Source organism: Opisthocomus hoazin, chromosome 8, assembly GCF_030867145.1.
Source record: "Opisthocomus hoazin isolate bOpiHoa1 chromosome 8, bOpiHoa1.hap1, whole genome shotgun sequence".
NCBI lineage: Eukaryota > Metazoa > Chordata > Aves > Opisthocomiformes > Opisthocomidae > Opisthocomus > Opisthocomus hoazin.
Window position 1 is genome coordinate 7,597,653 of NC_134421.1, and position 27,329 is coordinate 7,624,981.

General features: G+C 44.2%; 1 protein-coding gene across 1 annotated transcript; it reads right to left on the reverse strand.

Annotated features, from left to right (window-relative positions):
• On the reverse strand, positions 1-27,329 carry FAM180A (family with sequence similarity 180 member A). The gene is made up of 3 exons (XM_009941693.2): positions 27,096-27,329; positions 2,435-2,535; positions 1-1,421 (listed from the first exon to the last, which is right to left on the reverse strand). Exons 1-3 carry the CDS (start codon positions 27,169-27,171, stop codon positions 1,080-1,082), a joined length of 519 nt encoding a protein of 172 aa, XP_009939995.1. The 5' UTR covers positions 27,172-27,329; the 3' UTR covers positions 1-1,079.

The following is a 27,329-nucleotide window of genomic DNA, read 5'->3' on the forward strand; positions in this document are numbered from 1 at the left end:
TCATAATTTCCACTGCTAGATTGGTGAATGGCTTTTTCAGATGCAATTGTTCCTTGACTGAACAATTTAGGATTCTTCCATGTACTCAGCACTTACATACACACACATGCATGAACATACACACACGTATACACAAGTGAGTATATAATTTGTGATCAAAAATGAGCCACACTGCTAAATTCAGCACCAGGTATGTTTTAATGCACCTTCCTCCCTTGCCTCAGGGGGATTCTGAAGCACCGGTTTAGATAACCTACGTTCAAGTGATAGAACCAGGAAAAATGTGTCATCATTAGATTAAACAGGGCCTTTGCCTTCCCTTTGACTCTGCTGGGGATAAATCCATGTTTGCTTCAAAAAACCAAGGAGCAGAAGCAAAATCATGTGCAAATAATGAAAGAATCATTGCCGACTCTTTGGGAGGGCAGCTCTGGGAAGCGGGGAATATGTTCAGAGGCATTGTTTGCTGCTGGTGTTCACAATGCCCTTTGTCTTCTGCAAATGTTATTGTGATTCAAAACTGTCTCAGCCAAATGAAGTGAATCAGACAGTGCTTATTTACAAGAACATTTGAAATTAATATTTTTGGCATAATTTCTGAAGGCTGACAGTTATGAATCATCTTCTTTTTACAGAGGGCCTTTACATCTCTTTATAATACTCTTTTACTGGCCAGCCAAAATATGAACTTGTTTCCCTAGCTAGGAAATCGTCGTTCTCCAGCACATACGCATAGGTATGTGAGCATAAGCATAGTATGCTTACATATTGTTTATAGGAAACCCACAGGACGAAACAAAGGCCTATCTGTCTGGCACGTACGCCAGACTCACTTCTCTGCTTGTTACAGAATGTATCTCCAAGCCAGCACAAAAACCAAATTCCCAGGACTGAAGATAACATTTTTCCCCATTTTACATGGCACTATAAAATGAATTCCACAAGAGGGAGCTAGAAAACAAATAATCTTTCATGAAGCAGGCTATTAACCTCTTTATAGAATAAAGTGATGGACGTGCTACACGTGTCCCTTATCAACCGGAAGAGGTGGCTGAGTTGCTGTTGCATCAAGTCTCCCATTATGATGGGTCTTTCTTGTATGGGAACATCAAGTCATGCTTCAGGGCTTTGTAAAGACTGACAAAGGATTCAGCCCAAGCTTCTTTCTGGTGCCCCTGGGACTGAGCAGCCCTGTAGGCCGTGTAGACCATGGTCAGCACTGTCCTTTCAAAGTCTTCTTTCTTGAGGACTCGAGGATAGGAAGACAGTCTGCTACTTAGTCTGCGGATCTCTGTGATGCTCTTGGGGATAATCTCGTTGCAGATGGTGTCAAACTCGGCAGCCTTCCTCAGTGAAGCAAGCTCCTCATCTTTGATGGAGATCCTCTGACCTTTGTCAATGTCAAGCTCAGCTAAAAGAAACTGGTACAAAATCAGAACACAGAAAGCTATTTATCTTCTCCGAGAAACTCTAGGCAGAGTAAATGCGAATTAGCAATATGTCCTTAGGTCTTTACTGTGGGTCAAATGGAGACAAAATTCTCATTGCACTGGCTGGAGGTGGGGCAGACCAGAAAGTCTCTGTGTGAATGTTGGACTCCTGTGTTATCTACCTGGGAAAATTAGAGACAGGCTATGGGGAAAGCAGAGAGAAAAGGGGAACAACAGGTAGTCTTGTATTATACAAATCAGGCATGGGTTGCTGCTGGAGTCACATGGGAATTAAAGAGATGGCGACAACACCACAGCTGGGAAAGGCCATTTACCCTGCCAGGGATACCAGTAGTGGCCTATCTCTGTGTGACAGAGCACAGCAATGGCTTCCCAGCCTATCTCCGCTGTTTGGACATCCAGTCCCAATTTCTCAAGGTGTGGGATAGATAGATTTGACCCATGTACGTTCTTCAGGTGGAGCACTTTCCCTTAGCTAACCACACGACACTGTTCCAAACTGTGCCTTACATCTGCAGTCTCCGCTGCTGTGAAAGAGGGGACCTGAATCACTTTGAACTGAAACACTCAGGCCCTTGAGATTACTTTCCAATGACTGATACTCATGGCTTTCATGATTTGAACATATAATTTGGGGCTGAGACTCAGACCAATGAATTTACATGCGTTGTGTTGTTAATATGCCACTGTTCTGGAAGAAAGTTGCTTCCAGTGGAAAGCCACTTGCTCTGGTTTTCACTCTGCCTTGTCACTGAGCTAGAACCCACATTTGAAGTACTGCGGGCAATTGTTGCTGAAAGAGGTGAATTTGTCATACATATATCTGTTCCCTCCCTCCTGGTGAGCTATTACTTCGTCAGCAATGGGTTTAGTACTGGCATGAGTAAAAGTGACATGAAGACAGAAAATGGATAACCCCGGTATGGACAGTAAACCCAGTCTTGATTAGGGCTTAAGGTACCATCTGCTCCCATATACTGAACCTCATAAAGCAGGACCACATCTTCCAGCGAGTTTTGTAGCACTGGGTTAAGGAAGGCAGCTGAGGACCTCTTGAATCGCTGAGCAGCTGGGAAAAGCATAGCTGGAAAATAAGAATGAGAAAAGAGAGGTTCCACAGGGTGGCAAACATTGAAAAGAGGAAGCACTTTTCGATAGTAGATTCAACCAAAGAACTGCCTGTTGCGAAGTCTTACTGTGCAGTATAACTTCTCATTGTAAATAAAATGGGCGGCATGGACTGCTTTGGCTATAGTCTGCTAGAGATGGAGGTTAGCTGTTTGTCCTGTATCTATACAGTGTCTAACACAGAATGGTCTGTAAACCAAGCCTGGGACTCTGAGGTGCAGCCACAGTGTAAGGAATAATAATGATAACCACAACATCAACATTACCTAAAAGACATGTTCTTCTCCTGGCTCTGCAAGGAGAAATCAATACCGACCCTCAACACAGCCTACCTTCTTCAGGCCATTCTTCTGCTGAAACACTTCTAAGAACCTACATTTCTCCTGGGTTCAGCTGCCTAAAATTTGATATCTCCTTAGTGGATAGAGACAGCTCCTCCAAAGGGTAGATCGGCTCATCTGTCCTGGGCGTATGTCTGGAAGGAGTGACTCACCCTTTGGAGATGCCTATGTCTATTCATTGAGCCAGCTTAGAGAAGACAGCTACATTCAATGAGGTGAATCTCAGTTTATTATGGCTTTAATACTTCATAGTGTTATAGCTAGAAACAGCAAAGTCTGCTATGATCCGGTACTTCTTCACTTCTGCGAAGTGCACTACAGATATTGCCTCAGAGAAATGAAACAGAAAACACATGTATAGCCCCGGACCTCAGCACCTCAGTGAAGTAAAGCGTTTGTGGAACCAATAACCTGTACAGTCCAGAGTATAGAAGACATCTGATGCTACATTACAGACCACCTAAATGCTCTAAGTTATTAACTACGTTGTTAACCAGGTAACTAGGTACTATTAAAAATGTCAATTCCTTTCAGAGTAGAGGGGAAAAAAAACCTGGTTTATTTAATGTTATGTGTGTGTGATTTAGATGCTGATGTTTAGGTAACCGTATTTTGGATTTGTTGGATTTTTTCCAATACTCAGGAACAGGAAGGGTTTTTTTAAAGCTGTGCTTATGTGACTATTGGTGCATTGCCTCATAACTTCACTGCTCGACTTCAGCCTAAATGCAGTCCTGTTTCCTGGGCCGTTGCCAACTGTTGACGTTTTAAAGTTTGACTTGTTAATGATATTTAAGTTCAAGTAACGCAAGGAGAAAGAAACCAGGCCCTCAGAGATTGTGTTTATTAGGACCTTGACTGTGTAGCGTAGGAACAACTAATTGGGATAACACTAGGTATGAAGTAATTCATGCTGGACCCAGCAAAGGGTATTTTGGCCTTGAATTAGCTAGGGAATATAGTATGGCTAAAATAGTTTGTTGAATTGCAGTAGACGTATTGCAGCTGGATACTACTAACTGTAAAGGCATTCTGGAGGGATGGAGTTCAGGCATTTTGGTAAGACACCTACAGAGCTAGGCGATTCCTATTGGATCTACGTGAGTTTAGATTAAAACTTGTTGAAATAACCGAATAGTACTTGCAGGATATGTGACTAAAAGCCTGAAGGAATAAATGCACCAAGTAAAAGAACAGAGATGTTGAAAAGGACTTGGTCTCTGCAGTAGGCTTTCTCCAGCACGATGCCTTTACCAGCTGAGCATCTTGTCTGGACCAGCTGAGGAGGTGGTAAGTTTGGGAAAGGCTGCAAGCTGCCTGCGGGTTCTGCTGTGCGGGGCTGTTTGCCTGTCTGACCACTGGCAGCTGGGGCCATACCCATTTTCTGCTGCTGCTCCATCACTGACGTTCACCCCTCTTGCTCAGAGCTTTGCTGAGACGCACTGGAGCTATTCCGCCTTTCGCTCTTGGCAATTTGAGAATGCAATTGAGTGCATGTGAAGCACTTGAAACTTCAAGCACTAATTGCTGAGTAATTAAAACTTTTATTACTGGGCAATTAAAACTCTAATTACTAAGCAGCTGGCAGAAATCCAGTCTGTAATGATGACGATTCATTTTTATCTCTTTTAGATGCCCTTTCAGTGGAAACAGCCTCAGAGTGCAGAGTACCTCTACATATGCAGATGGTTTACATCTCAAATATTCCCTGAGCCATGAAAAAGGTGCCTGTGGCATCATGCTTCAGTGCTGTCATGCTTATTGTCATCACACTGATCACTTTTATCTTTCAGGCCAAGTGCAGATTCCTACTATGGAGCTGCGGTAGGAGCCACCAGATTCAGCCCATCGCCACTCACCCAGAAACACTTCAGTGAAGGACTGGCATAAAAATGAATGCCATATTATTGATTTAGTACTGACCCGCTTGCTGAGTCACAGGTAACACCTGAGAAAGCACCTGGGTTTTCTACCCAGCAGTTCCCAGTATGACATGGATTAGGTCAGGAGATTCAAAGGTGTAAGAGCCTGAGCTGCTATGTTGTGAGAAAGGACTTTGTATGCGTGTCAGAAACATGCCGTCCTCTGTGGGGACCCGGCTAGCACTGACTCCCTGATCTCATTATCTTTTTCCCAAAACATATCAAACTTTGTTACAGTTCTTAGAGACTCAGAAACTCTTTCAAAGCTCATTTATATCTGTCATGATGATCTGATTTCCCTGATCCACATTTTATTTCAGTCCTTCCCTTTCTTTCTATTCCTGCACAGTGTCAAATCCTTCCACCACTGCTCCCTCCACAGTCCTCTTCATGAATTCACAAGTTCCTCCAACATTGTGTGAGCATTTAGAGCAAGTACTCACTGATTTTCATTACACTGATTAACACATACATAAGTGAAGCACTAAAGCTGATACAGAGGAAGATTTGCAACCAGTTTCTGCATTTAATGATTAAATTACACTTGAAACTTTTCTGCTGATTTTACTTCTTCTCACATTTACTTCCATTTCTGACAGGAGTTACCTGGGCAGTATCAAAGAACAGCAGAGGAGTATTACTGTGACTTACCATCTCTTTACTCTTTTCTTCCCAAGGGAGTTCCCTGTAAAGCTATCAAGCAATTATTTCATAGGAAGACGCAGAGCAATGTGCGTCATTTTATGGTGATGCTGCAGCCAGTTCGTTTCAACGGCAGCAGCCATGGATGTCTGAGGAGCAGAGATCCCTAATCAGTATTGACAGAGAAAGCCCAATCCAGTCATCTTTGAAGTCAGTGGAGAGATTCGTATTGTCTTATTGTTTTTACTTCTCTTACAAATGTGTCAAGACATCTCCAGTGGAGATGCGTGCGCTTCTGTCCTAAGGGCTGAACAGTCACGTAACAATAAGCTTATGATACACAGAGGTGAGGTAGGAAAAATAACGTTTTGATTACCCTTACTGAAAATGTTTTCTATCTGTGTACTGCCAGGCTCATCCTCTTCCAAATCCCTTCTTCAGAGGGGCCTTAGGAGTCCTCCCTGCTCTGACCTCCCTCGCTGCCCAGAGGCCTCAGGGCTGGAGGTGGGTGGGATGAGTGTGCCTGAGCACAGCCACCCGCTCCCAGCCTGCCTGTCTGACCCCGAACAGCCTCATCCTGTGCCCTGGAGCCCACCACTGCTTCTGTCTGAAGATGGTGGGCAGCCAGCAAGCCCAGTCCTAAACGTGGCTAAAAATGCCCATCAAAATATGGTGCAGGAGTCCCTGTTTTCTGCACTGCTCACTGTGGGAGCCCATCCAGTCTCCTACAGCTCTGCTGACTCAACTCCACTCTTTAAGGACTACCTGGGTTTTGAAACAAAAGCTGCAGCTGTGTTTGCCAATTCGTTGGCTTGCTTCTAACTATTTAGCTCATGGCAGCCTAGAAATTTCTTCACGGTTTAAAAGTAACATCACATCTGAGGCTGACAATAGTTTTACTTTAGAAATGCTTTAATCTTTTTTTTTAAGAACTGTGCCAGAATTTTCTGGACCTCATTAGCCACGTGATAAGCGTTTGTGATCCTCTCCCAGGTTTTCCATGTGGTTTCACTGGTGAGGGTACAGATGTTTAGTTTTGCTTTCCAGTCCACAATCCTGCTCGTGATTTCCCAGTTGCTGCCGGTGATGTGTTTGCTCAATAAGTACAGTGAATAGCTGCAGGAGTGCTCAATTACTTGTGCATCATCAACGACTTTTTCTTCTCATATGAGAAGGTATGAAGCCAAAAGCATGAATCAAGCCTTGTGCAGGCCATCACTCCAAAGCACATACAGCTCCCCAGGGCTCCAGGACATGAATACAATTTAACTGGGGTCATGACTCAGTAGGAATTATTTTGATTGTATTCAGGGGTGTGGAAAAGGGCTGTCTCGTTGCTTTAGTGGGACCCCTTCCATCAAGGACAGGAGGAGCAGAGGGGACAAGAAGGACTTCTGGGCCAAAACTCCTGACTCTCTGCAAGCAAAGCAAAGGAGAGTTGCCTGTTCACGTAGGGAAAGGCAGTGGCCCAGCTAGAGTTGTCCTATAATGCAAATTCAGTCAGCATGCTGCCAGTTGTGTCCTCCTGTCTTAGCCTGACTCTAAAGAAACTCATGAAAATACTTTCTTTGGGTATCACTGGCTTCCTGGGACCAACCCCCTGTTTCTGGGAGTGCAAGGCAGGCAGTGGTTAACAAGCAGCAGCAGTTCGTGTTCAGTGATGGACCTAAAAAGGAAAAGTGGTCTCTGAAACTCCTTTATGTATTCACCAGCAGCTGTAACAGGGATTAACAGGGCTCTGCAAAACCATATCCTCTCAGACCACCACAACCGTCTTTTTATTGCAAGCTCACAACCACCCCTTGGTAGTGAGAAACTGCTGCAAGCTCAGCAGTACATCCAGCTTGATCCCTCACAGCACAATTTCCCTTTCCTGCTCAAAACTTTTGAAGTCAGGACTCCTAGACCTCGACAGAAAGAAGTTAATGCATCCCAAATTATAATGACGGCAATTTCTTCCTATTTGGCTTTATCTTGTTGATAAAGCAGGGAATAAAAGTGTTTCCTACAAAATGGTTCATTGCTGTGAGTGCATTTGTGCATGGAAACAAATCTGCTTACTGCCCCCTGAATGAAAGGAAAGGAAAATGTAAAACTTAGTGGGTTATCATTCATGAAGGCATGGTAAAGTACATAAAACATTTTTTATAAATTCATTGGCTGCAGTTGTTTTGTTCTGTCCTATAACAAGCCCAGAGAAACACAGCATTTGAATCAGACTCCAGTGGTGGGAGTTTTTCCCTAGCCTAAACATCGCATGGCTAGAAAAGCAAATAAAAAAAATCTGTGGCTGTGCTCAGCCTTTTTTTTATGCCAGCTTCTGCAAGAGTCAAAAAAGCCATCTCCTGGGCCAGATGGATAACCCTTTTAAGCTTGCTCTTAGTCAGCCTGGAGCATATGATGGTTCCACTAGTGAGCTGGAAGTTTTCCTGGTGTCACGACATTTTTCTTTAACCTGCCTGGAATTTGCACTAAATGGATCTCAGCACACCCAGAGGGTCCTCTCAAGAGAAGACATTTGTTGATAGCCTGAGAACAGATTTTCTCACTAGCACTGACTTCTTTGAAAGATGAAGATGATTATTCAAGATGTATTCAAGCATTTGCCAAAGCAGATGAACTCAACACTGTCCGCAAGGTGCTTGTCTGGGCAGACACAGCAGCCATTATAAGGCCATGCAAAAATCATGAGTCATCTAGGGTCGCTGAACCTACTTTGTTTCGGAAGCTGCTGGGCAGTTGCTAGAAGTCATTATTGCTTTGGATATTAGGGCGAATACCAGCAGGCACTGTAACAGTGTATGAGAAGCATTGTTTTGAACTCAGTCTCTACATTTCTCCTTGACCATGCAGTGCAGAAGAGATGAGTGTCAAAGTTCGTATAGCCTTGGTAAAGGCTTTTTGTTTCATGTTCCCTGTGATCACCTTGCTTATGAGGGTTTACAATCAGAGCATAATTCCATTTATGTGTAAAGAGTTTTATTTCTGTCAGATGACTTTGGTGGGTCCTCATGATGAGTTGCTCCATTACTGGAGTAACAATTCACTGTCCCCAATTTTCTGCCTCAGGCTAACTGTGAAATGCCTGTGCTTACCAACCTGCAGTCAATCAAAGTCACTAAATATGTTGCTGCCCTGAGCATCTACCTGCTTTGTGCCTGCTTCCTCCAGGGCAAGGTGGTGTTGACCTATGAGAGGTGTGTGGTGGGCAGAGAAAGTAGTACTGTAAATCACGAAAAGTGCAGTGTTAATAAGTAATGAACAGATTTTAATCTGTATAGTAATCCCATCCTTCTTTACTTCTTGTCCTGCACTTGCCTCATCCCTGGTGTCCACCATCTGCAAGGCGTTGATAATGCCCTGGGCCTGCTATCACTTCCAGGGTGGAACCTGAGCTTTGGCTGCCCAGCCCTGCAGCGGAGCATGCTCAGCCATAGCTCCTCTGTGTTTGCTGACTTTTTGCTTTTCCGTATCGAAACTGCTATATTAGAAATGATTGAACACTTTGCCCTAGCACGGGAGAAATGGAAATAGTGGGAAGCTGGAGGAAGAATAAGGGTAATAAAAGAAGGGAAACACACAGAAAAACCCAGAAAGACAAGGAAAAACCACTGTAGTGATACAGGCTAGCTTCTGAAACTTGTATCTGGAATTGCAGTTACTCACAGAAGTAGCTCCCATGACAACAAGTGCAATGCAAAGGCTTGTGCATTCCAATTTTAATACATTTAAATCTCCATTATTGGGAGATTAAATCCCAATGCCCCTTAGGAGAACACATCAGTGAGATGGAGAAGACATTTTAATTAAAAAACAACATGAACTAGCTCATTTTTAAAAGCAGCTACCAAGAGAATTTGCCTCTTTTTACTTCCAGCTCTGTATCGTTGCTATCTTAGTTCCTAAGACTAAAATTAATAGCGGCAGTGGTCTTTCTTTATTCTTGCCTGTTGGCTAAAAGTGAGAACAGACATTTGTTTCTTCTTTAGTAATAAAGACAACGGTTAAAAGAAGAAAGCTCCGTCTTGAAAGTCTAAGTTTTGTTAATCGGGATGTAGGAAGTAGATCCCTCTACAAAATTTGGCAACAGGTAACACTGTTCCTAGGAAAAAAATCGGTTAAAACACTTAGAATTAATAACAGATTGTATTCAGTTCCTTAGTTCATCATACAATCGGTTTTTTTGAAGTTACCTTGCACTAATTTATCTCCTTTTTAAGAAACACACGTATTCTGAAAGGGTGTCTCAGTCTGTGAAACAGAACCCACTCCAACCTAGACTTCTGCATACAGAATGCGTAATGCATACACATAAGTGTCCTAAGATACGTTAGATTAGATTGAGGTGCAACAGAGTTTCTATATAAAACTAGAGTGGTAATAGTCTTTCTAGCTACCTGGCATGAGTGAGAAACATAAAGATGTATTAGAAAGACCGAAAAACCCTTACATTTACAGAAATGGATATTGCTGGAGAAGGAAACGGTGCATCTAAGCGTGAGTTTGTGACAGGCAGAGGATATTCTTTTCTTTTATGATTTAAGTAAAATGGTTTCAAAGATATGACTACCATCAACCACCGAAAATGGTCTGAGAATTTACTCCCTCAGATGGAATTTCCATTATGCGGCATTTTCACCTGTTCCCAGCCTGGAGCAATGTATGCTGTGTTATTTATGCTTCTTTTGGGCATAATGAGGGAGTTCCCACTTGGAATTATTTATGCTCACAAAATAAGATGCAGTCAGCCAAGAGAGGCCTTTAATGTGCTGGAGTAAAGTTGCCGCAGAAGGCGTGGAGAGAGAAAATGCAGACAGAGAAACTGCAGGAAAGAAGAAGTAAGCGAAATATGCTGCTATCCTTCATTTTGCTGTCATATTACCAGGAACTGGGGATAGGCTATGGTGAACACTATATGAGTGAAGGGCAGCAATAAAGAAAGGAAATATCAATCCTGTTCCACAGGTTTAACACAGAAGCAGTAAGCAATTTTGGCAACATGGGAGATTTCAGGCGGAGCTGGGAAATGAACCAGTGCTTTATATCCCTGTCTTCATTGCAGAGTCACCTCTCCTTCCCTGTCTGTGTTGCTCACAACAGCCCTTATGCAAGGGGAAGACACAAAGCAATCTTAATTAAACACATTTGAAAACGTTCCTTAGAAACAAAAAAGTGAAGGGATATAATGATGATCCAATCTACTTCCATTTCTCCCAGGAAGGAGCAGAGCAGGGAGGGAGCAAGGAAGGGAAGAAATACAGCCGGGTGTTGGTGTTTCAGTGCTGAGCCATTGGGAAGGACACTAGGAGCAGAGTGAAGTGCATGACTCTCCTGTTGAGCAGCGGAAATCAGAGCTCTGCTTCATGGGAAAAGACAGAGCTGCAGCAGCTCCAGGAGCTCTATGCATCATGGTAAGGCTGCTCTGAAAGGAAAGCCTTCAAAACCAAATCTGTCCCTCCAGTTCTCTGCCCGCATTATATCAGCATTGCAGAGCCTGAAGGGGTGGACTGAGCCCTGCACCACCTCCCAGGTACATAATTACACAGAGCTGAGACACTGAGCACGGCAGAGAGATGTCTGGCCTTTCTACATTTTGTTGCACTTTCTGTTTCAGTCGGGCTTCCTTGGATTCCTGGCAGGAAAATGTGACTGAGTAGCTAGGGTTTTGCTGAGGTTGACCTCATCCCAGCTGCAGCTGCACAGGGCAGCCCAGCATGCCTGCCCCCCACTCAGGCTCTCCCTCCTTCCCTTTGTTCCAACACCACTTTGTGTGACCACCCAGTGAGCCAAGCCAGGGATCCGTCTTGTCATGAATGAAGGGAAAAATCAAACCAAAAGAAGAGTGGTAGATCCTAGCTGTCTCACTCCCCATCACAGCTGCTACACCAGCAGCGCTCCTATGTGTGAGAAACTCCCAGTGCAAGCGTGCTCCAGCTGCTCTTAGGACATTTGGTGATTATTCCAGTTCTCAGATGACATAAGGATGGACCTCAGCTCTGTTTTGGAAAAGCAGAAGCCCTTCCTCATGCCTACACACCCTTGATCTAACCACCAAGCTCACGGGTTCCTTGCTGTGGACGACCACCTCAACGAGTGTAGTCATTGCTCCTGCTAGAGGTGAGGATCGGCTGCAGGACCACTAGCTGCCAAACACTTCTTTCCCTTCTATGCTTACACCCCCCTGAACTTTTGACAAAGTAAATTCAACTGGCACAAAGAATATCTAAATTTTTTTCCGAGACTGGATGGTGAGAAAGGAATTAAAGGTCTAGTCTGAACCACAGACCTAGCAGGGAGCAGGAAGAATTTTATTTCATTGTCATGAATGACAGCTCAGATTCTTCAGTCCAAGTATTAACTCTTGTCATTGACTGATTTCATAAAATGTCTATTCAGAGAGGAGGAACAATATCATGTGCTTTACTTAAACAAACAATACTGTGTAGATTTAGGAGCTCTCTTTGAAATTACCTTGCCTTTTTATATGGGAGAACAGCAATGCCCTACTGCATGCTAACAAGAGAATTAGCAGATTTCCATCTCATCATGTCTTCCAGTTCAAACTGTCTGCCTTTTCAGAAAATAAGTATTAATGAAACACAATGCATGGAATCTGTTGAAAGGGATGCTACACAAAGTTGTGTGCAGGTGGCCAAACTGAAAAAAATACATGGGTATTCTGACTTTAAGATCTATGGCCATATGATCTGCAGATTAAGAATAATAATGAAGGTTTCTTGTTGTTGCTGATTGAATTGTCCTCTGCTGAATTATCCTCTGGGAACAACTGTCCCACTGGGATCATGGAGCTGTTAGATGAGGTGAAGAAAAACAGAAGAAATGATGGGGACCCTGGAATTATTCACTTCAGCTGTCTTTGAATAGTTTTAACCAGCAAGTAAATTCAAGTGTTTGGTGGTGCATCTAGGAACTGTTATTGCACTTAAACTATTTACTATTTTACTTGTGTATGAACTGCTCACCCACATACAGTAGCACGCATGCGAAACAAAAAGCTATTCCTCAAACTCACTAAGTACCAATATCGCAACTCAAAACTGAGGAGGAATAAACATTATATTGACCATTTCTTCTCCCTCATTAGAAAGGACCAGAAGTGTCTTCCCCTTTCCTGCAAATCCCCATCCTAGTTGAAATAAGTTGTTAGGAGGAGAATACATAAATCCCACTTTTCTGCTTCCTCTGCTCTGGGATTTCACTTGTTCTTTGGAAACAGGGAAACCCCAGCTGCCTTTCCAGCTGTTCATTAAGCTCCAAATGCCAGTGCACCTGCTGCTCGTTTTCTTAATGACATGAATATCTGCTGGATGGAGAAAGCATATAAATCAGCCTTGCCCAAGAAACAGAGGGCTACTGGGTCTTTGTTGTGAGGAAATGAGTTATTTCTGGAGACAATTTCAGAACATTGAATGTTTTCTAGTAGTGATAATGAAGACAAGAAGTCTGAGAAAGCAACTCAGAGCTGGAGATGGATTCAGGTATGTTTCTGAAGTGGACTGGTAAAATTCTTTCCACCTGAACAGAACATGAAGGTGAAAAGCTGTGCTGCATCCCTGGGTAAGAGGCAGGGGAGCCATGTGTCTCTCCTGGAGTGGTGAGTGAGGGTCACCATGAGAAGGTATCTATTGTGCCAAGTTCACACCTGCATGAATGTCTGGGCCCCATGAATGCAAAATGGGTTATTTTTATAGCTGCTTTCCCCACTCCACAAACACACATATGGGATTTCCATTTTAGAAAGCTGTTGTTTTTCCACCATTCCTTATTATTTCATGCTCTCCTAAAATCTGGCTATTCCTAGATCTTTCAGGTTTTGCAATCTGCTGAAATAAAGCTGAAACTGACATACAACTGGATTCACCATTAAATACAGAAAGCCCTGCCAGAACCTGGAGTATTGCAAATTGCTGAAGGCAGCTGGACACTGTGGATGAGGTCCTCAGATGACCTGAGCTGGCACCACCAGCCCCATGACAGTGCTTTGTGGGCAGCTGGGTCACAGAGAGCCCTGTGCTGTGGAAGGCATGCTTGGGATTGGAGGGAAGAGGAGAAGGTTAGATTCAGGTTTACAGAAATCTTACTGCCAACAAAATAACCCAAATATCTTTTTTTCTGAGGAGTGGGACCTGAAAGGCACAAAATGCTGACAGTTGCTCCTGAAACTGGTGGAAATTCAGAACTCTACATCTTTCACTGCTGCAGTTCCTGCCCCTATGGATACAATCTCTCAGTGGCTCGCAACCCAAGAGGACCCTGTCAATTTGTCCTGTGTATTTGATTCAGTGCTATTCTTCCTTACCACACATTCTCTTCTCCTGGAGTCTTTTGAGCTGAAATTGTAAAATAGATTTGAGCTTACAGGAAAATAGTCTAAGTAAATGACACCAAACTGGGAGGTGTGGTAGACACACCAGAAGGCTGTGCTGCCATTCAGCGTGACCTGGATAGACTGGAAAGTTGGGCAGAGAGGAACCTGATGAGGTTCAACAAAGGCAAATGCAGGGTCCTGCACCTGGGGAGGAACAACCCCATGCATCAGTACAGGCTTGGGGTGGACCTGCTGGAGAACAGCTCTGTGGAGAGGGACCTGGGTGTCCTGGTGGACAACAGGTTAACCATGAGCCAGCAGTGTGCCCTGGCTGCCAAGAAAGCCAATGGGATCCTGGGGTGCATCAAGAAGAGTGTGGCCAGCAGGATGAGGGAGGTTCTCCTTCCCCTCTACACTGCCCTGGTGAGGCCTCATCTGGAGTACTGCGTCCAGTTCTGGGCTCCCCAGTTCAAGAAAGACAAAGAGCTACTGGAGAGAGTCCAGCGGAGGGCTACAAGGATGATGAGGGGACTGGAACATCTCCCCTACGAGGAGAGGCTGAGCGAGCTGGGCTTGTTCAGCCTGAAGAAGAGAAGGCTGAGAGGAGACCTAATAAATACTTATAAATATCTGAAGGGTGGGTGTCAGGAGGATGGGGCCAAGCTCTTTTCAGTGGTGCCCAGTGACAGGACAAGGGGCAATGGGCACAAACTGAGGCACAGGAAGTTCCGTCTGAACATGAGGAAGAACTTCTTCCCTCTGAGGGTGATGGAGCACTGGAACAGGCTGCCCAGGGAGGTTGTGGAGTCTCCTTCTCTGGAGATATTCAAGACCCGCGTGGACAAGGTCCTGTGCAGCCTGCTGTAGGTGACCCTGCTTCAGCAGGAGGGTTGGACTAGATGACCCACAGAGGTCCCTTCCAACCCCTACTATTCTGTGATTCTGTAAATGTTGAAGGAAAAAATGCTGCTGACTTCATGCTCTAAACTTAGGAAGAATAAATTTGGAGAAATGGAAGAAGACTTGATTTCCAGTAAAAACCTCTAGCATGTTGCTGACTGAAACCAGCTGGCAGTTTATTCTCTGATTTAACTCTTCTGTGTGTGGGGACTGGTAAAGAAGACATTGTTACTGTGGAGAAGCACTTTAGCTAAGCTGCTGTGATACTCACACTGTAAATCTCAACCTGTCTTTTCCTGGGTTTGGGCTTTCTTCTTACTAATTCAAACACTCTGATGCCTGCATAATGAAATGTGTTTAGAACAGTTTTTGCCAGCATGTGCACACTCTGTGTGTTGTCATTGTAGGCTGCTGATGAAAAATCTTTTTGTCAATCCAGTATCTGTTGTCTTGTGTCTGCAGGAAGCACTGCTTGGAAAAACTAGCTTTCATCGTGTGGTAATTCTGCATAACAGTTCTTCCTCAGCTTGGTAGTCATGATGATCTCACAGGTAAGCTCATAGAGATCATCTGGTTATGAAAATGTTATTGATCTTACATCATCTTCATGACTTTTTCATATTAGGGGAATTTTATTACTGGTCTTTGGCCTATAGGTAAGAGGTAACCATTGTCTGAGATCCTGGAGCACACCAATACAACAAACTAATCATTTATAGGGGCAGACTGACATTTAGCATGGCCACAAAACAAGGCAGAGACTACTTGTCTTCCTGTATATATTTCTAAATGCTAGTCCCAGTCTCCTTCTCTGCAGATATTCAAGTCTCGCCTGGACAAGGTCCTGTGCAGCCTGCTCTGGGTGACCCTGCTTCGGCAGGGGGTTGGACTGGGTGACCCACAGAGGTCCTTTCCAACCCCAAACATGCTGTCATTCTGTGTGATTCTGTAATATTGAAGTTCTGTTTTGACCTCTGAGCAGTGTATAGATATTAAGGCTGAGGCAGAATGCAAACTAGCTGGTCATGGCTGAGCTCCTTGGCCACACTGGATTCATAGCTGTTACCCGTTGCACTGAGTTACAGAAAGAGGCTGGTGTGAGCGCTCCAGTTTGTTGTGAAAGGGACACTCAGGAGGTGATTTATAATTTTGTTTAAATAATGCATGCACTACTTTGTCAACAGAAGCACCCATAAGGGAGTGCACTGGGTTTTGAAAACAGATGAACTGCATGTTCGAGTGGCTGCTCCCAGCCAAATTGCAGTGAGAAGGGCTAGCACACTTTTCCACCCCAGCAGGCAGATGTTCAGGGAGTGCTGAGGAGCAGCCTCAGGGCCAGCAGCATTCCAATACAGAGGCATCAGGGGAGATACATTTGCTTCTTTGACAGTTCATGTCTTGTTTGGCAGCATGAATTCAACTAGGAGTGAAAAGCTCTGGGGGGACATCATAGATTGGTCTGAAAAGCCAGCCGGACATGATACACACTTCCATCTTTGATCATGTAAATAGAAAGGATGGAGGGGTGTAGAGTATTTAAGACTTGTGATGAGTTGGGTACATTTACCTCACTGACAAGTCTGTACAAGTAGAAACTGAGCTCTTTGCCTTGATGGTGATATTTTGCTTAAGAGTCCCCATGTGTTCTTTTGGAGGATATATGTGCACGCGTTGTCCAGCTCTGGAGTTCACCTCAGCTGGACCACGCTGGCTGTGAGCAGCACGCACAGAGATGAGGGCTGACCTAACCGGATGTGTCCTGGAGCGATGCTCTGTGGCACATGCAGTTAGTCATTCGGCGTTTGAAGGGCATCCAGAAATTCTCAGCAAATGTCCAACAGCCTGCTCCCTAAATACAATTTCTGGCTAGAAAAGAAGTGTCTTTCTAGGGAAAGACAATTTCTTACGGTATCCCTAACACTTAGCTATTTACTAGGCAGACTCTTTAAAGCCAGACCTCTTCAGCAGCTGAAGCCCACAGCATTTCCCTGCTGTGAATGTGACAAATACAGCACCATGGCAAAGACAAGCCCCAGTCTGTGTGACTGCTTCATCTTTCTCAGTCCCGTTGCTAAACATCTAAATCCCCCTCTCAGCTCTCTGCATTCCTGGAGGATTCCCTCCATCCGCAGCATGCAGCGTTGCCCAGACCTCAGCCATGTGGCTGCTGTCTTCCCTCTGTGCATCAGGGCTGGTTTTAGGGAGAGAAGGGGCACAGTGACAGGGACCTGGTATGGGAAGGCAGGAAGGTTAGATGACATGGCTAAAAACCCCAAGCCTGGGCCAGAGAGCAAGTTTTGGCTGCTCTTGATGGTTGGCAGGGTACACCTGTTATCTGTAGTCCATTCTTCAAAACTGGGATCCTCTGAGCTGGGCTCGGACACCGTGCTGCCTGTTCATTTCACCCTGGCTTCTCCCAGGCATCCTGTGTGGGAGCAGGGCCACACCATCATCCTCCTTCTGCTGCAGAGCCCAACACGGCAGTCACACGCTGCCCTTTGCCACTTGAGCCTAACTGGGCCTGATTGTATTTGAATTCTGTTGATTGTATCTGATTCCTGTGTGGAAGAATCTTTGGGTACTTTTCTATCCTTGTATCTTTTTGAGGACCCAACTGAGCTTAGGCTTGCTGAGTACAAGTCAAGGTAGGTCAGCAAATTTGAGCTCTGTTTATTAAAAACCCTGGTGGCAGAAAGCAGCAAAACAAGCAGTCTATATGTTTTTATTATTAGACTTACTACCTTCCAAAACTTTCCGCCAAATTGGCGTGGTAATCCAGAAAAACAGAAGTTGCTGTGACTATGACAAATGAATGGTTTCACTTAACACATTCTGTGCTATATCAGGATGTCTGCAAGTAGTGTTTAACTGGAAATGGAGTTTGTCCTGTGCCAAGCCATGAACAATTGCAGTAAATAAAAATGATGCGTGCCTTAAATGTCTTCTATTTTAAGAGGGGGCTTAAGACACCAACAGTTCCCTCTGACATAAAATCTGCATTTAAGAAATAAATTCAATAAACAATTACTTAGTCTTTCTTCAGAGCCAGGCATAAACAAAAATGTAATGCCATGGCTGTGAGCATTATGAGAACCAAGGAGGAGACTGAGGGCTTGCAGAACTCGATCCATTCCTTCAGAGACGGATGGGGGGAAGCAGAGACTTGTGCAGCTGTGGCAATATTACTATGACTGGTGTTAATGGAAAAGCTTGACTGGTGTAACTGGGAAATGCTGTAGCCCCATAGCCCTGTAAAAGAGCAAATTTCTTGCGGCTTTCATGGAATAGAACAAGCCATTTCTTGGGCAGTGGGAAGAGTCTTTTTTTCATACCTACATAGATTAGAAAGCTCAAAGGGAAGCCAAAAAAAAAAAAAAAAAAGTGCAGAAACCTCGACAAATTGATGGTTCAGTAGCAGTAGCTTTAACTTTTATACTGTGACTGGTGGTGAATTGCCCAGACTAGTGTATCTCAGTATCCTGGTGTACTGAGGGGCTGGTGAGGACTAGAAACAAGCACAAGTCCTGCTTATATGAGAAAAAGGCAGTGCCAGCTCCAGAGAAATGCAACCATCCCATGAGCCTGAGAAGCAGATGGATGAGATGAAGACCAGCTGTGACAGACGGACATCTTCTGAAGGGCAGGTTCAAATGGGGCTGCATACCATGCTGACAAGGGGGTGAGCACCACCCTAATCTTAAATGTATGTGTGCTTTCATCTTGCCCATCCTCATTTTCTTTCTCTCCACACTTTTCCTTTCTTTTCCTCTCATTCATGCTACTTCCTTCCATTTGCCACTTTTACCTCCAGTTTTTTCTTTATTCTTCCTCATCATCTCTGCCTTTTGCCTTTGCCTCTAGTCTCCCTCTCTGTGGCTCAAATGAGCCCTACCAGTTTGAAAAGTTTGTACTCTTTTGAAGACAGACAAGTGATTAGAAGCATCAGCTCCGTTTGGGGCATGCCACCACCTGCCAGATAGATGGAGACGATGAAATCCTGATGTTCTAGCTCACAGCAGTTATCCACATCTGGTTCAGTGGTCTTCACAATTAGGCAAAACCTAACCAAAGTGTTTGGCTCCCCCCATGCTGTACCAGGGGGTGGGGAGGTCACTCAGGCATCATAGAAGACCTTGAGCATTTGGATTTCCAAGACAAGACTTCAGTGCAGCATTGCCCTTCCACTGTCCCATTTCCCCCCAAATAACCTCTGAGCTTTGAACAACTTATTTTTCCCTTTCTCAGCGACTTTTTTTCCAGCTACGCGCCTGGCTACTCCTGAGCAGAGAGAGACTCGGCGGGTTTGGAGCCTGGCTTCTGACTGGTGACCTGTTTCCCTGTGGCTGGGGAGGAATTTCCAGAGGATGAGTGGTATGCGTGCCGATCTGAGGGGAACTGGGGAGCTGCCAAACCTAACTGGCAAACCGGGCCAGGAAAGGCCCGACATACGCTTTCACCAGAGGAAAGGAATGTTTGTGGAAACAGGGAATAATGGGGCTTATTTAACTCTGCTCCTCTCCTCCTCACATTCTTCTTAGTCTCAAGCCTAGCGCTGATCTCGCCCTGCCATAAGCACCGTGACAGCGAGACAAGAGGAGCCAGGTTGTTGCTGCAGGCTGGAGCACCTCAGGGGGGATAAAAAGAGTTACCGGCTAAGGGCTAGCCACTGCGTAGGCAAGGGAGCCCCGTGACTTGCGGTGCAGACTCAGGCTAGTTTAGTGTCTCTGTATTAGCAAGCATGCTGTGGAGGATATATCATAAAGCTGCCATAGTAATAGCCAAATAAAACAGGATTTGGGGGTAATGAGAGACACAGGGACAGCAGAGGCATGCAGGATCTCTTCCTCTGCTCTCTTTCCTTCCAGTGGGAGAGAAAACCCCACAGATGACTGTCCCCTTGGGGACCTTTGTCTGTGTGTCTCCTCACAAGTGTTATTTGCAGCTTATCATCAAGGTTGTTTTTTTTTTCCTTTTTGTGATGCTATGATACGTTTCCTGCTCTGCTTCCCACCATCAGCTATCCATGTAGCTGACCTGCATGAGTTTCACCCATGCCAGTGCCATTTTACTGAAAAACACTTTAGCCAACAAATAACGTGTTTGGGCTGGAAGCTTTTAACAATCAGGGTTACTGCAAGAAACCAAATTCCAGACAATGACTGAGGTTGTGGCCTCACTCCTGAGAGTGGCAGAACTCCCGTTGACTTCACTGGTGCTGGTTTGCACATTTCTGTGCATTTAAAGCTAAAGCAAGGAGCAGACTGGTTAGCCCACTTCAAGACAATTGCACAGCTCCCTGTTTTTCTGCAACCGGGCCCACGTACGCAGCTAGCTTCTCTGCGTCTTGGATGGACTCAGCTCCCTTCAGCAGAGCCATCGGGGTGCAGAGGGAGAGTGCACGGTTTTGCAGAGCCCCAGTTCAAGGTAGGTGCAGGCTGTGGATGTGGGCAAACACCAGCGTTCGTCTCCAGCACCCTACACTGGCCCTATGAGTCCTGCCCTGCCTTGAACCTGCGCACAGGCACTGTGTGCAAAGTTAATTGCTCCGCCACTCAGCATGTTACCTTGGCAATTTACATCTTGCCTGTCATTACTGGAGTAATCAGAGCATCTGCAGCCTGATGATGTTCATTAAGACCTACTGACTTTCCTTTCAATTACGTTGTACTACTCAGTGCTTCTGACAGGATTTCTTTCTGCCTGAGAAGTCATTACGCTCCTGCTGAATCTGGCATGATCTACCCCAAGAAAACAAGAAAAGCACTTTATGCTTCAGAAAGAGAATTTAGAAAAAATCACCACTATTAACAACATACAGGACTAGTCACACAGTCATCCTGAAGAGATCTGGGGCAAGTGATGTAAATACACTGTGCCTCACAATGAAAAGGGCTGCTGACTTTTCCTCTCCTTAATTGCACTGAATGTTCTTTGGAGAAGGAAAGATTTTTTACTCTGTGTGTTTGTATAATGCCAGGTACCAGTGGGGTCTCTGGGCCCAGCAGTCAAGTATAAGATAATCAGGAGGGGACTCACAGAGTGCTCTACAATCTTTGCACGTGGACATGAGTTATTTCATTCATAGCAGAGCTGCTTTGCCTATGGAAGGTAACCTTGGCTTAACAGCGTGCATTAAGAGCAGTGACACGGTGGTTAAAGGTAAGATGAAGTTTTTTGTAATTTGAAAGTGTAACGAGGAATTTGAATCACAGGAGGTGCTTCTGAGCTGGACTTTCGTTGGGACATGAGGACCCTTGTGCAAACTGATCTGGATCCCAGGACAGTTCTACACCTGGGACTGAGGAAAACAGATCAGACACTACAGCATGCAGAAATCCTTAAAAAAAGAGCGAAGTGGCAGCAAATGTGTTACTGACTTGCCATTTCTCAGTACTGGGATGCAACTGGGATCACTGAGAAGATTCTACTGGTGCCACTTTCAGCTCATAGTTCTCACTTAGCCTAGCACAAATCAAAGAGAAAACATTTTACCTCCCGTGTCTTTCTCTTGTTGCTTACACAGATCTCCTCAAAATTGTCTAGCTCCTTTCTCTTTTTAACTTTTGATTCTGTCAACCAGTTTATGACTGTATGAGCTGTAAGCTTTCGCCATTTTTTGGCTGCTTTCTGTGGTGAAAAGAGCCTCAGAATCACTTAGATCCTTGCTTGCTAACAGCATGACTGCTTTTATAGGGTGCAATACACATCTGTGATCTAAACTAAAATGTGGAAGCTTCTATGATCTATGCTCCCTCTGATCTCATCACGGTTTAGCATCATTGCCCTAGAAGGGATTATAAACTTTGATTTTTTTTTTAAGCATCCTTTGTATGTCGTTCTGTTTCATGTATCCACTGTGAATTCTGACTCAGGGATCACTCTCCATGGAGGTTAAATTAATTAAGTCTTCCCCTAAAGGAGCATTTTGGGAATAAGGACATGGTAGAAAGGATTTTGATTACAGTTGCAGCCCTACCCTATTGGATATTTATCCTACGCAGGTTAAATCCGTTCAGAGCCTCTTATGTGCTAGCTACCTTTCACAATACCAAGCAGTTCTCCCAGGTACTACTAACTAATCTCTTTTCAGCCCCTTCTTCAGTCCTTTCGCTGCTCCTCCTGCAATAGTACTTTGTTTAATAGTTTCAGACTGCCACCACAGCTGATGCCTGAAAGATCTGCCACAAGAAACGAGAGGGCCATGTCTGCGTCGTACAGCAAAGCACAGGGCAGGGACGCCAAAGCCAGAAGCAGTGACAGGACTGTACCAGTGTGGCACTGCGTCCAATCAGGTGATCCCTGTTGAAAGGCAGAGCTCATGCCCTTGGGCAATGCCATGGGTGGGACTGTCACCCTGCTGGGACAGCAGCTGAAGTCCTTGCACTCTCCTGTGCCAGGCAAGGCAGGCAGCTTGCCTCGGCCCTGGGTCTGTGATCTCTGATCCACACACCATTACGCCATGCAGATATCCTGGTTGCCTCCTTAGTTCATTAATTAGTTAATTAGATAATTAATCCTCAAATATTTCCCAGACCTGCTTGAAGACATTTTTTTGTCTTTGCTTTGTTCTAATTTCTTAAAGGCCAGAAAATAGTCTTCTAATGCCTTCTTCCTATTACTTACAGTGTAGGACAATTTGTTTTTTAAGGATATATTTTTAGGTCTATGACATTTATGCTAATCTCTTATACAGCTCTTTGCAAAGGAATTCAGGAAGTAGAGTCATAGGTATATAAATGGTCTTCTTCAGGTCGTGGAGCTGCAAAGCTAATTCCTCTGAATTTTAATCCCAGAATGCCCTTCAGGCAGTGCCTCCCTCTACATGTACAGTTGTGATATTTGGTGCAGTAATAATTTACATTTGGGAAATAAACCCCCAGACCAGGAGAGTCCAGCCTACAAATACGCATTCCCAGGAACTGGTACAGACTGAATGTAGGTGGGAAAAACCTCTGCAGAAGATCAATCTTTTTGCAGCTCCAGTGAGGTCACTAGAATGGGTCCAACAAGCAGGGAATTTGGGGCAGTTGAGGCAGTTGTCCAAGTAATCACATGGGAGCCAGAGAAAAGGGAAATACTGCATTTTCTCCTTAAGAGGAATCATTCTTTATGCAGCCAGGCTTAGATGGAGTTGGCTCTGTTTCCCAGCATCTCATATCTTTCATTGTTTTATGTGCACTACATATTTTAAGAACTGGATAACAATAGCTTTATGGAAATTAAAGGAAGTTCAATAGATGTTGCATTTGAAAAAGTTCTTGTAGTCGGTTCAGCTGGTATGATTTCTGTTTATCCTTGGACCAGACCTTTGGAAACCTCAGCATGTCCTAAATAAGCCAAGACCATAACCTGGTATACTCAAGGTCTGCTGGGCATATATGTCTATATGTGTTTGACCATTTGTATCGTAAAAACACACTGTGTTCAGGCCACATTCCCTTTGCTCCTGCTGTCCAAGCCAAAAACTTCCAACAAATATTGCTGTCAGTGGTGGAATCCCAGAAGCTGCTCTAGAAGGGAGTGCCTGGCTGTAAAGATGGGATATGAGATGGGGGGGAAGAGAAGCAAACAAGGTCAAAAGGTGTGGGGATTCAGCGCATGCCCTAATCTCCAAGGCACTCATCCTTTGCCCATACAGCAAGATCACCAGCAACCTGGCATGTAGCAAATGATCACAGAGTATAGAATATGTTAAACACTGCTTCTTCATAAAAGGGCTGGCTGGCTCTCTGGCAACAGCCAGTCTCTCCTTCTCTTCTACATAGTCCTCTCTCTCCTGGCACCAGAGAGCTGCCAGCCTGCTGTAGCTAAGCCCACGAGCAGAAGCAGCCTGCAGAAGTTGCTCATGTAGCAGCTGCTCCATCAAACTCACAAACTCAGTTGCCACAACAGTAGAGCAAATACTGAAAGTCTGCACTTTGTTGGGAAATCAAGGAGGATGGGCCTTCTGTTCTTCCAAGTAATTCCTTCTGCAGAAAGCCTCTAAGGAGAACAAACTGTTCCCCTGGTGTTATGGAGCAACCATTCGACTTTCACCGATCGCTAGGGACTGGGTACAGAATAAAGCATGCGGACCAGAGAGATCTGGGTGTAACTGTAATACCCCATTTGAAGTCTGGAGGGCACAGCACAGCCATTCCACAACAGCATGAAACCTCTGGTGATGCTAATATAGCTAATACACCCTTCTCTTAGTGATGGCTGAAAAGAGTTTTAGCTTCTTATTCTGTCTGTCAACATCTCCTTTTCCAGCCTCCACTTAGCGGCAAACTTACCATTGCTGCTGCTTCCCCACTGTCCAAGAAGCCACAACCACAAGAAATCGTACTGGATCTTCACTCCCTGAGCAACCATGTAGGAAGCTACTGTTTGCCTGTCATTTATTTGAACCAGGAAGCCCTTAGAGCAAATAAACTACATCCCATGGAGATGAAACGTGCCGATAAGAATTGCCTTAGGGTTTCACCTCAGGGAACAGGCAGTTACTATCATGCAGATCTGAAGCTAACGTCTGTTCTCCAATGTACCGGCGCTCCTCCGAGCAGTCTGACCAAAGCAACTGGGGGGCAAGCAGTGACATTGTCTCCACTTACCACAGCTGCATGGGTTTTTTAATTTATTTTGGTTGTCAAAGAACAGGATTTGTTCCTTGGTTTCTCCAGCAAATACACCTCTTAAGATCTGGAATTCTGATTTGGGACCCTTAGAAATTAATATGACCTCACCTCCACCATTGTATAGGGAGTATCACTCAGCAGAGACGTAACATTACCTTTTCTCCCTAGACAGGTTCTTCACGAAATCTGAGAGGGTGATACCACACAGCGAAGCCTACAAGAGGCTCAAGGACACTCGAGATGATGACAAGCAAATTATTTTGTCACTGCTCAGGATCTTTTCTTTACTATTCTGAACATGTCCATCCTAGGGACCAAGCTTTGCCTTTGACTTCTGGACCAATGTCCACAGCTGGATCTAGGCTGGCTGAGTAGCGTATGAGATTTTTTAATGAAAATGGCTGAGGGAGTGAAAAAAAATGTGTTCAATTTTCCTGCCATAAATGCTTTTTTTTTTTCCGTTCATTGATGCTTCTAAAAGCACAGGGGAAAAAGGAGGTGGCAGTCTGGAGATCCTACTCACCAGTCAGCACAAGTATGTTCATCCTTCCTTACATCTGACTTCTTTCATCAGTCAAAGCTCAAATACTTGGTTGCAAGGGCTGAGCATCCAAGGCTGCCTCAGTGCCCCCTCATTTTATCCAGTATTGACCATCCATTTTTATTGCAAACAACAACTGTTGGTAATTAAAGCAGGACCCTTTGTCCTACTGTTTTGTAAACAATCTGGGCTACTAGTCAACATGGAGATGATATGCAGATCTGTCTTTCATTTCCATCAGACCAGATGCTGATGTGTGTTTGCTTTTCCACTGCAAAGCTCGGATCAGGAGTTGGGTAAGACTTATATGACTAAGGTTTAACCCAGAAAAGAGTCAGTTGTCGTTTGTGGAGGGAGGGAAGAACTCTGGGTGTGCAGAAGGGTGTGTCATGCCTCAGCACTCAGTCAAACTTCGTCTTAGGTTTCTAAGCAATTTAAAAAATAGGACAGTGCTTTGGCCCTCTAGATGCTTCAGATTAGGATGGGATTGGTTCAGCTGACGCACAGATTGTTTAGGAGAGTGGAGGTTCCTGAAGTAGCTGTTGTTGAAGGAGTCATGCCTCTAAAACATATTTGAAGCTGAATAGTCCCAGCAGCTGTGGAGAAGAAATTTGGTTTCCTCCTCAGCAGATCTCTGTACACAATATTTGTGAGAAATGAACTCCTTATCACAACAGGGAATGAATCTTCTCTTCCCTCTGAAGGCTCCAGAAATAAGCTCTAGAGCTTACAGCTTGAAAGCAATCTGCTTTCCCAAAAGGCAGAAGAGAGTTCTGATGTTTTCCTTTAAATATTCATAGTGATTAAAATTGGATTTTAGTAGTTGCATGGATTCCTTTTAGCATTGTGTTGTTGTTGTTTAATTAAAATGTGTGTTAGCAAAAGTGAAGAACATCCTTAAATTGCATAGTGATTATTTCATGGAACTGAACCCCTTTCTTTTTGCTTTTTTTCCATTTCATAGGTAAGGTGATCTCATTCTTCCAAAAGGTAGGGTTGTTCTTTTTCATATATGCAGATCTAGTTCTGATTTCCTCACCTTTTCATGTATCATCCTGGAAAGACAAACTCTTATCTACAGAATTAAGGGATTTTATGATGACAATTGGTGTCATTATTATACAGTAAGAGAAAAGTAAGGTGCGTGCAAGTATAATGACTCATCCAGTATCATCCAAGAGGCTGATGGAAAAGCTGGGGAAAGGACCTGCTATTCTGAGTCCCTGGTCAATGTCCTGTCAGTGAGCCCCTACTCACTGTAAGGAACAATTAAGCCTCAGCAGAATTTCACAGCTCTTCGCTACCTTATTCAGCCATTGTCTCCCCTACAAAATCAAAAGCAAACCCAAACAGCAGCTATGATGAGGAAGATCTGGGAGACTGGGGTAGGGAGGGGGGAGCCTGAATGATTGATTTTTTTTGACAGACTCAGGTTCCTTTAAGTATCTGTAAATTTCAACATGAGAACCAAAGAAATCTTTTGGGAGGTGTTTCCTTTCTCCAATTCCAGCAGCTACTGAACCCGTGCCAAATACCAGAGGAGAGAATAAAACAAAAAAGGGAAAAGACACCATCACTAGATTTAAGCAAGCATCTCCTGTGCAATCCAGTAGTCCCAAACTATTTCACACGTTACTATCACACACCTGAATACAAATATGTCACAACTATATGTTGTCAAGTTGGCAGCTGAAGCCTGATAACACCGCAGGAAGCTTTCTTTAGATCGTATGTGCTAGTCTGTCAGGGTAGGGTCATAGGCATTCCTAGGCACCTTGCACAATCCAGGCATTGCTGTGTTTACTGTTGTCAGGTATCTGCCTGGTGGAACGGAAGACTATGCCACCTGTGACTGCAAAGGCTTTTGCTTTAAGGTTTCGTGACCCATAATTTTTGTTAATGCAGGAGAAAAAGAAGAAGGAGGGAGAAAGGAAAAAGTGAGAAAAGAATGTAATTTTGTTTCTTGGGATATTTTTTATATATCTACTTGTATTATCACAAAATACATATTTAATTTTACCTTAATGCACTTATGAAGTAGTATTTTTCCATTTGTCTATATAATTATTTAGCTGATCTGCTGTTTAATGGAGAAAAAGAGTTTCAGAGTTGGGAGGGTCAAATAGTATATATAAGTATATATATGTATAATGGACCATCATTTCAGACCAACTCTACAAACTCAAAGTTTTCTCTTAAATAGATTTTCATGTTTAAATCTTACCTCTGCTCCATCTGTGGGTCACAGTGGCATGAGCACTGTAATAGAACAGCAGCAGCAGCAGTGTCTTCCAAAGCATCCTTCTCTTTAAAATACGTATATCTAGCTGTATAGTAGCTTTTTAATTTCCTACCTCCTGTCTTCTCAGGAATAAATAAATGGCTTTTCCTCTCCCCCTCCCCCTTTGAAGGAGAACCTGTCTATTCTTCTGAGTGCAGCTGAAGTCAGTGTGCTGCT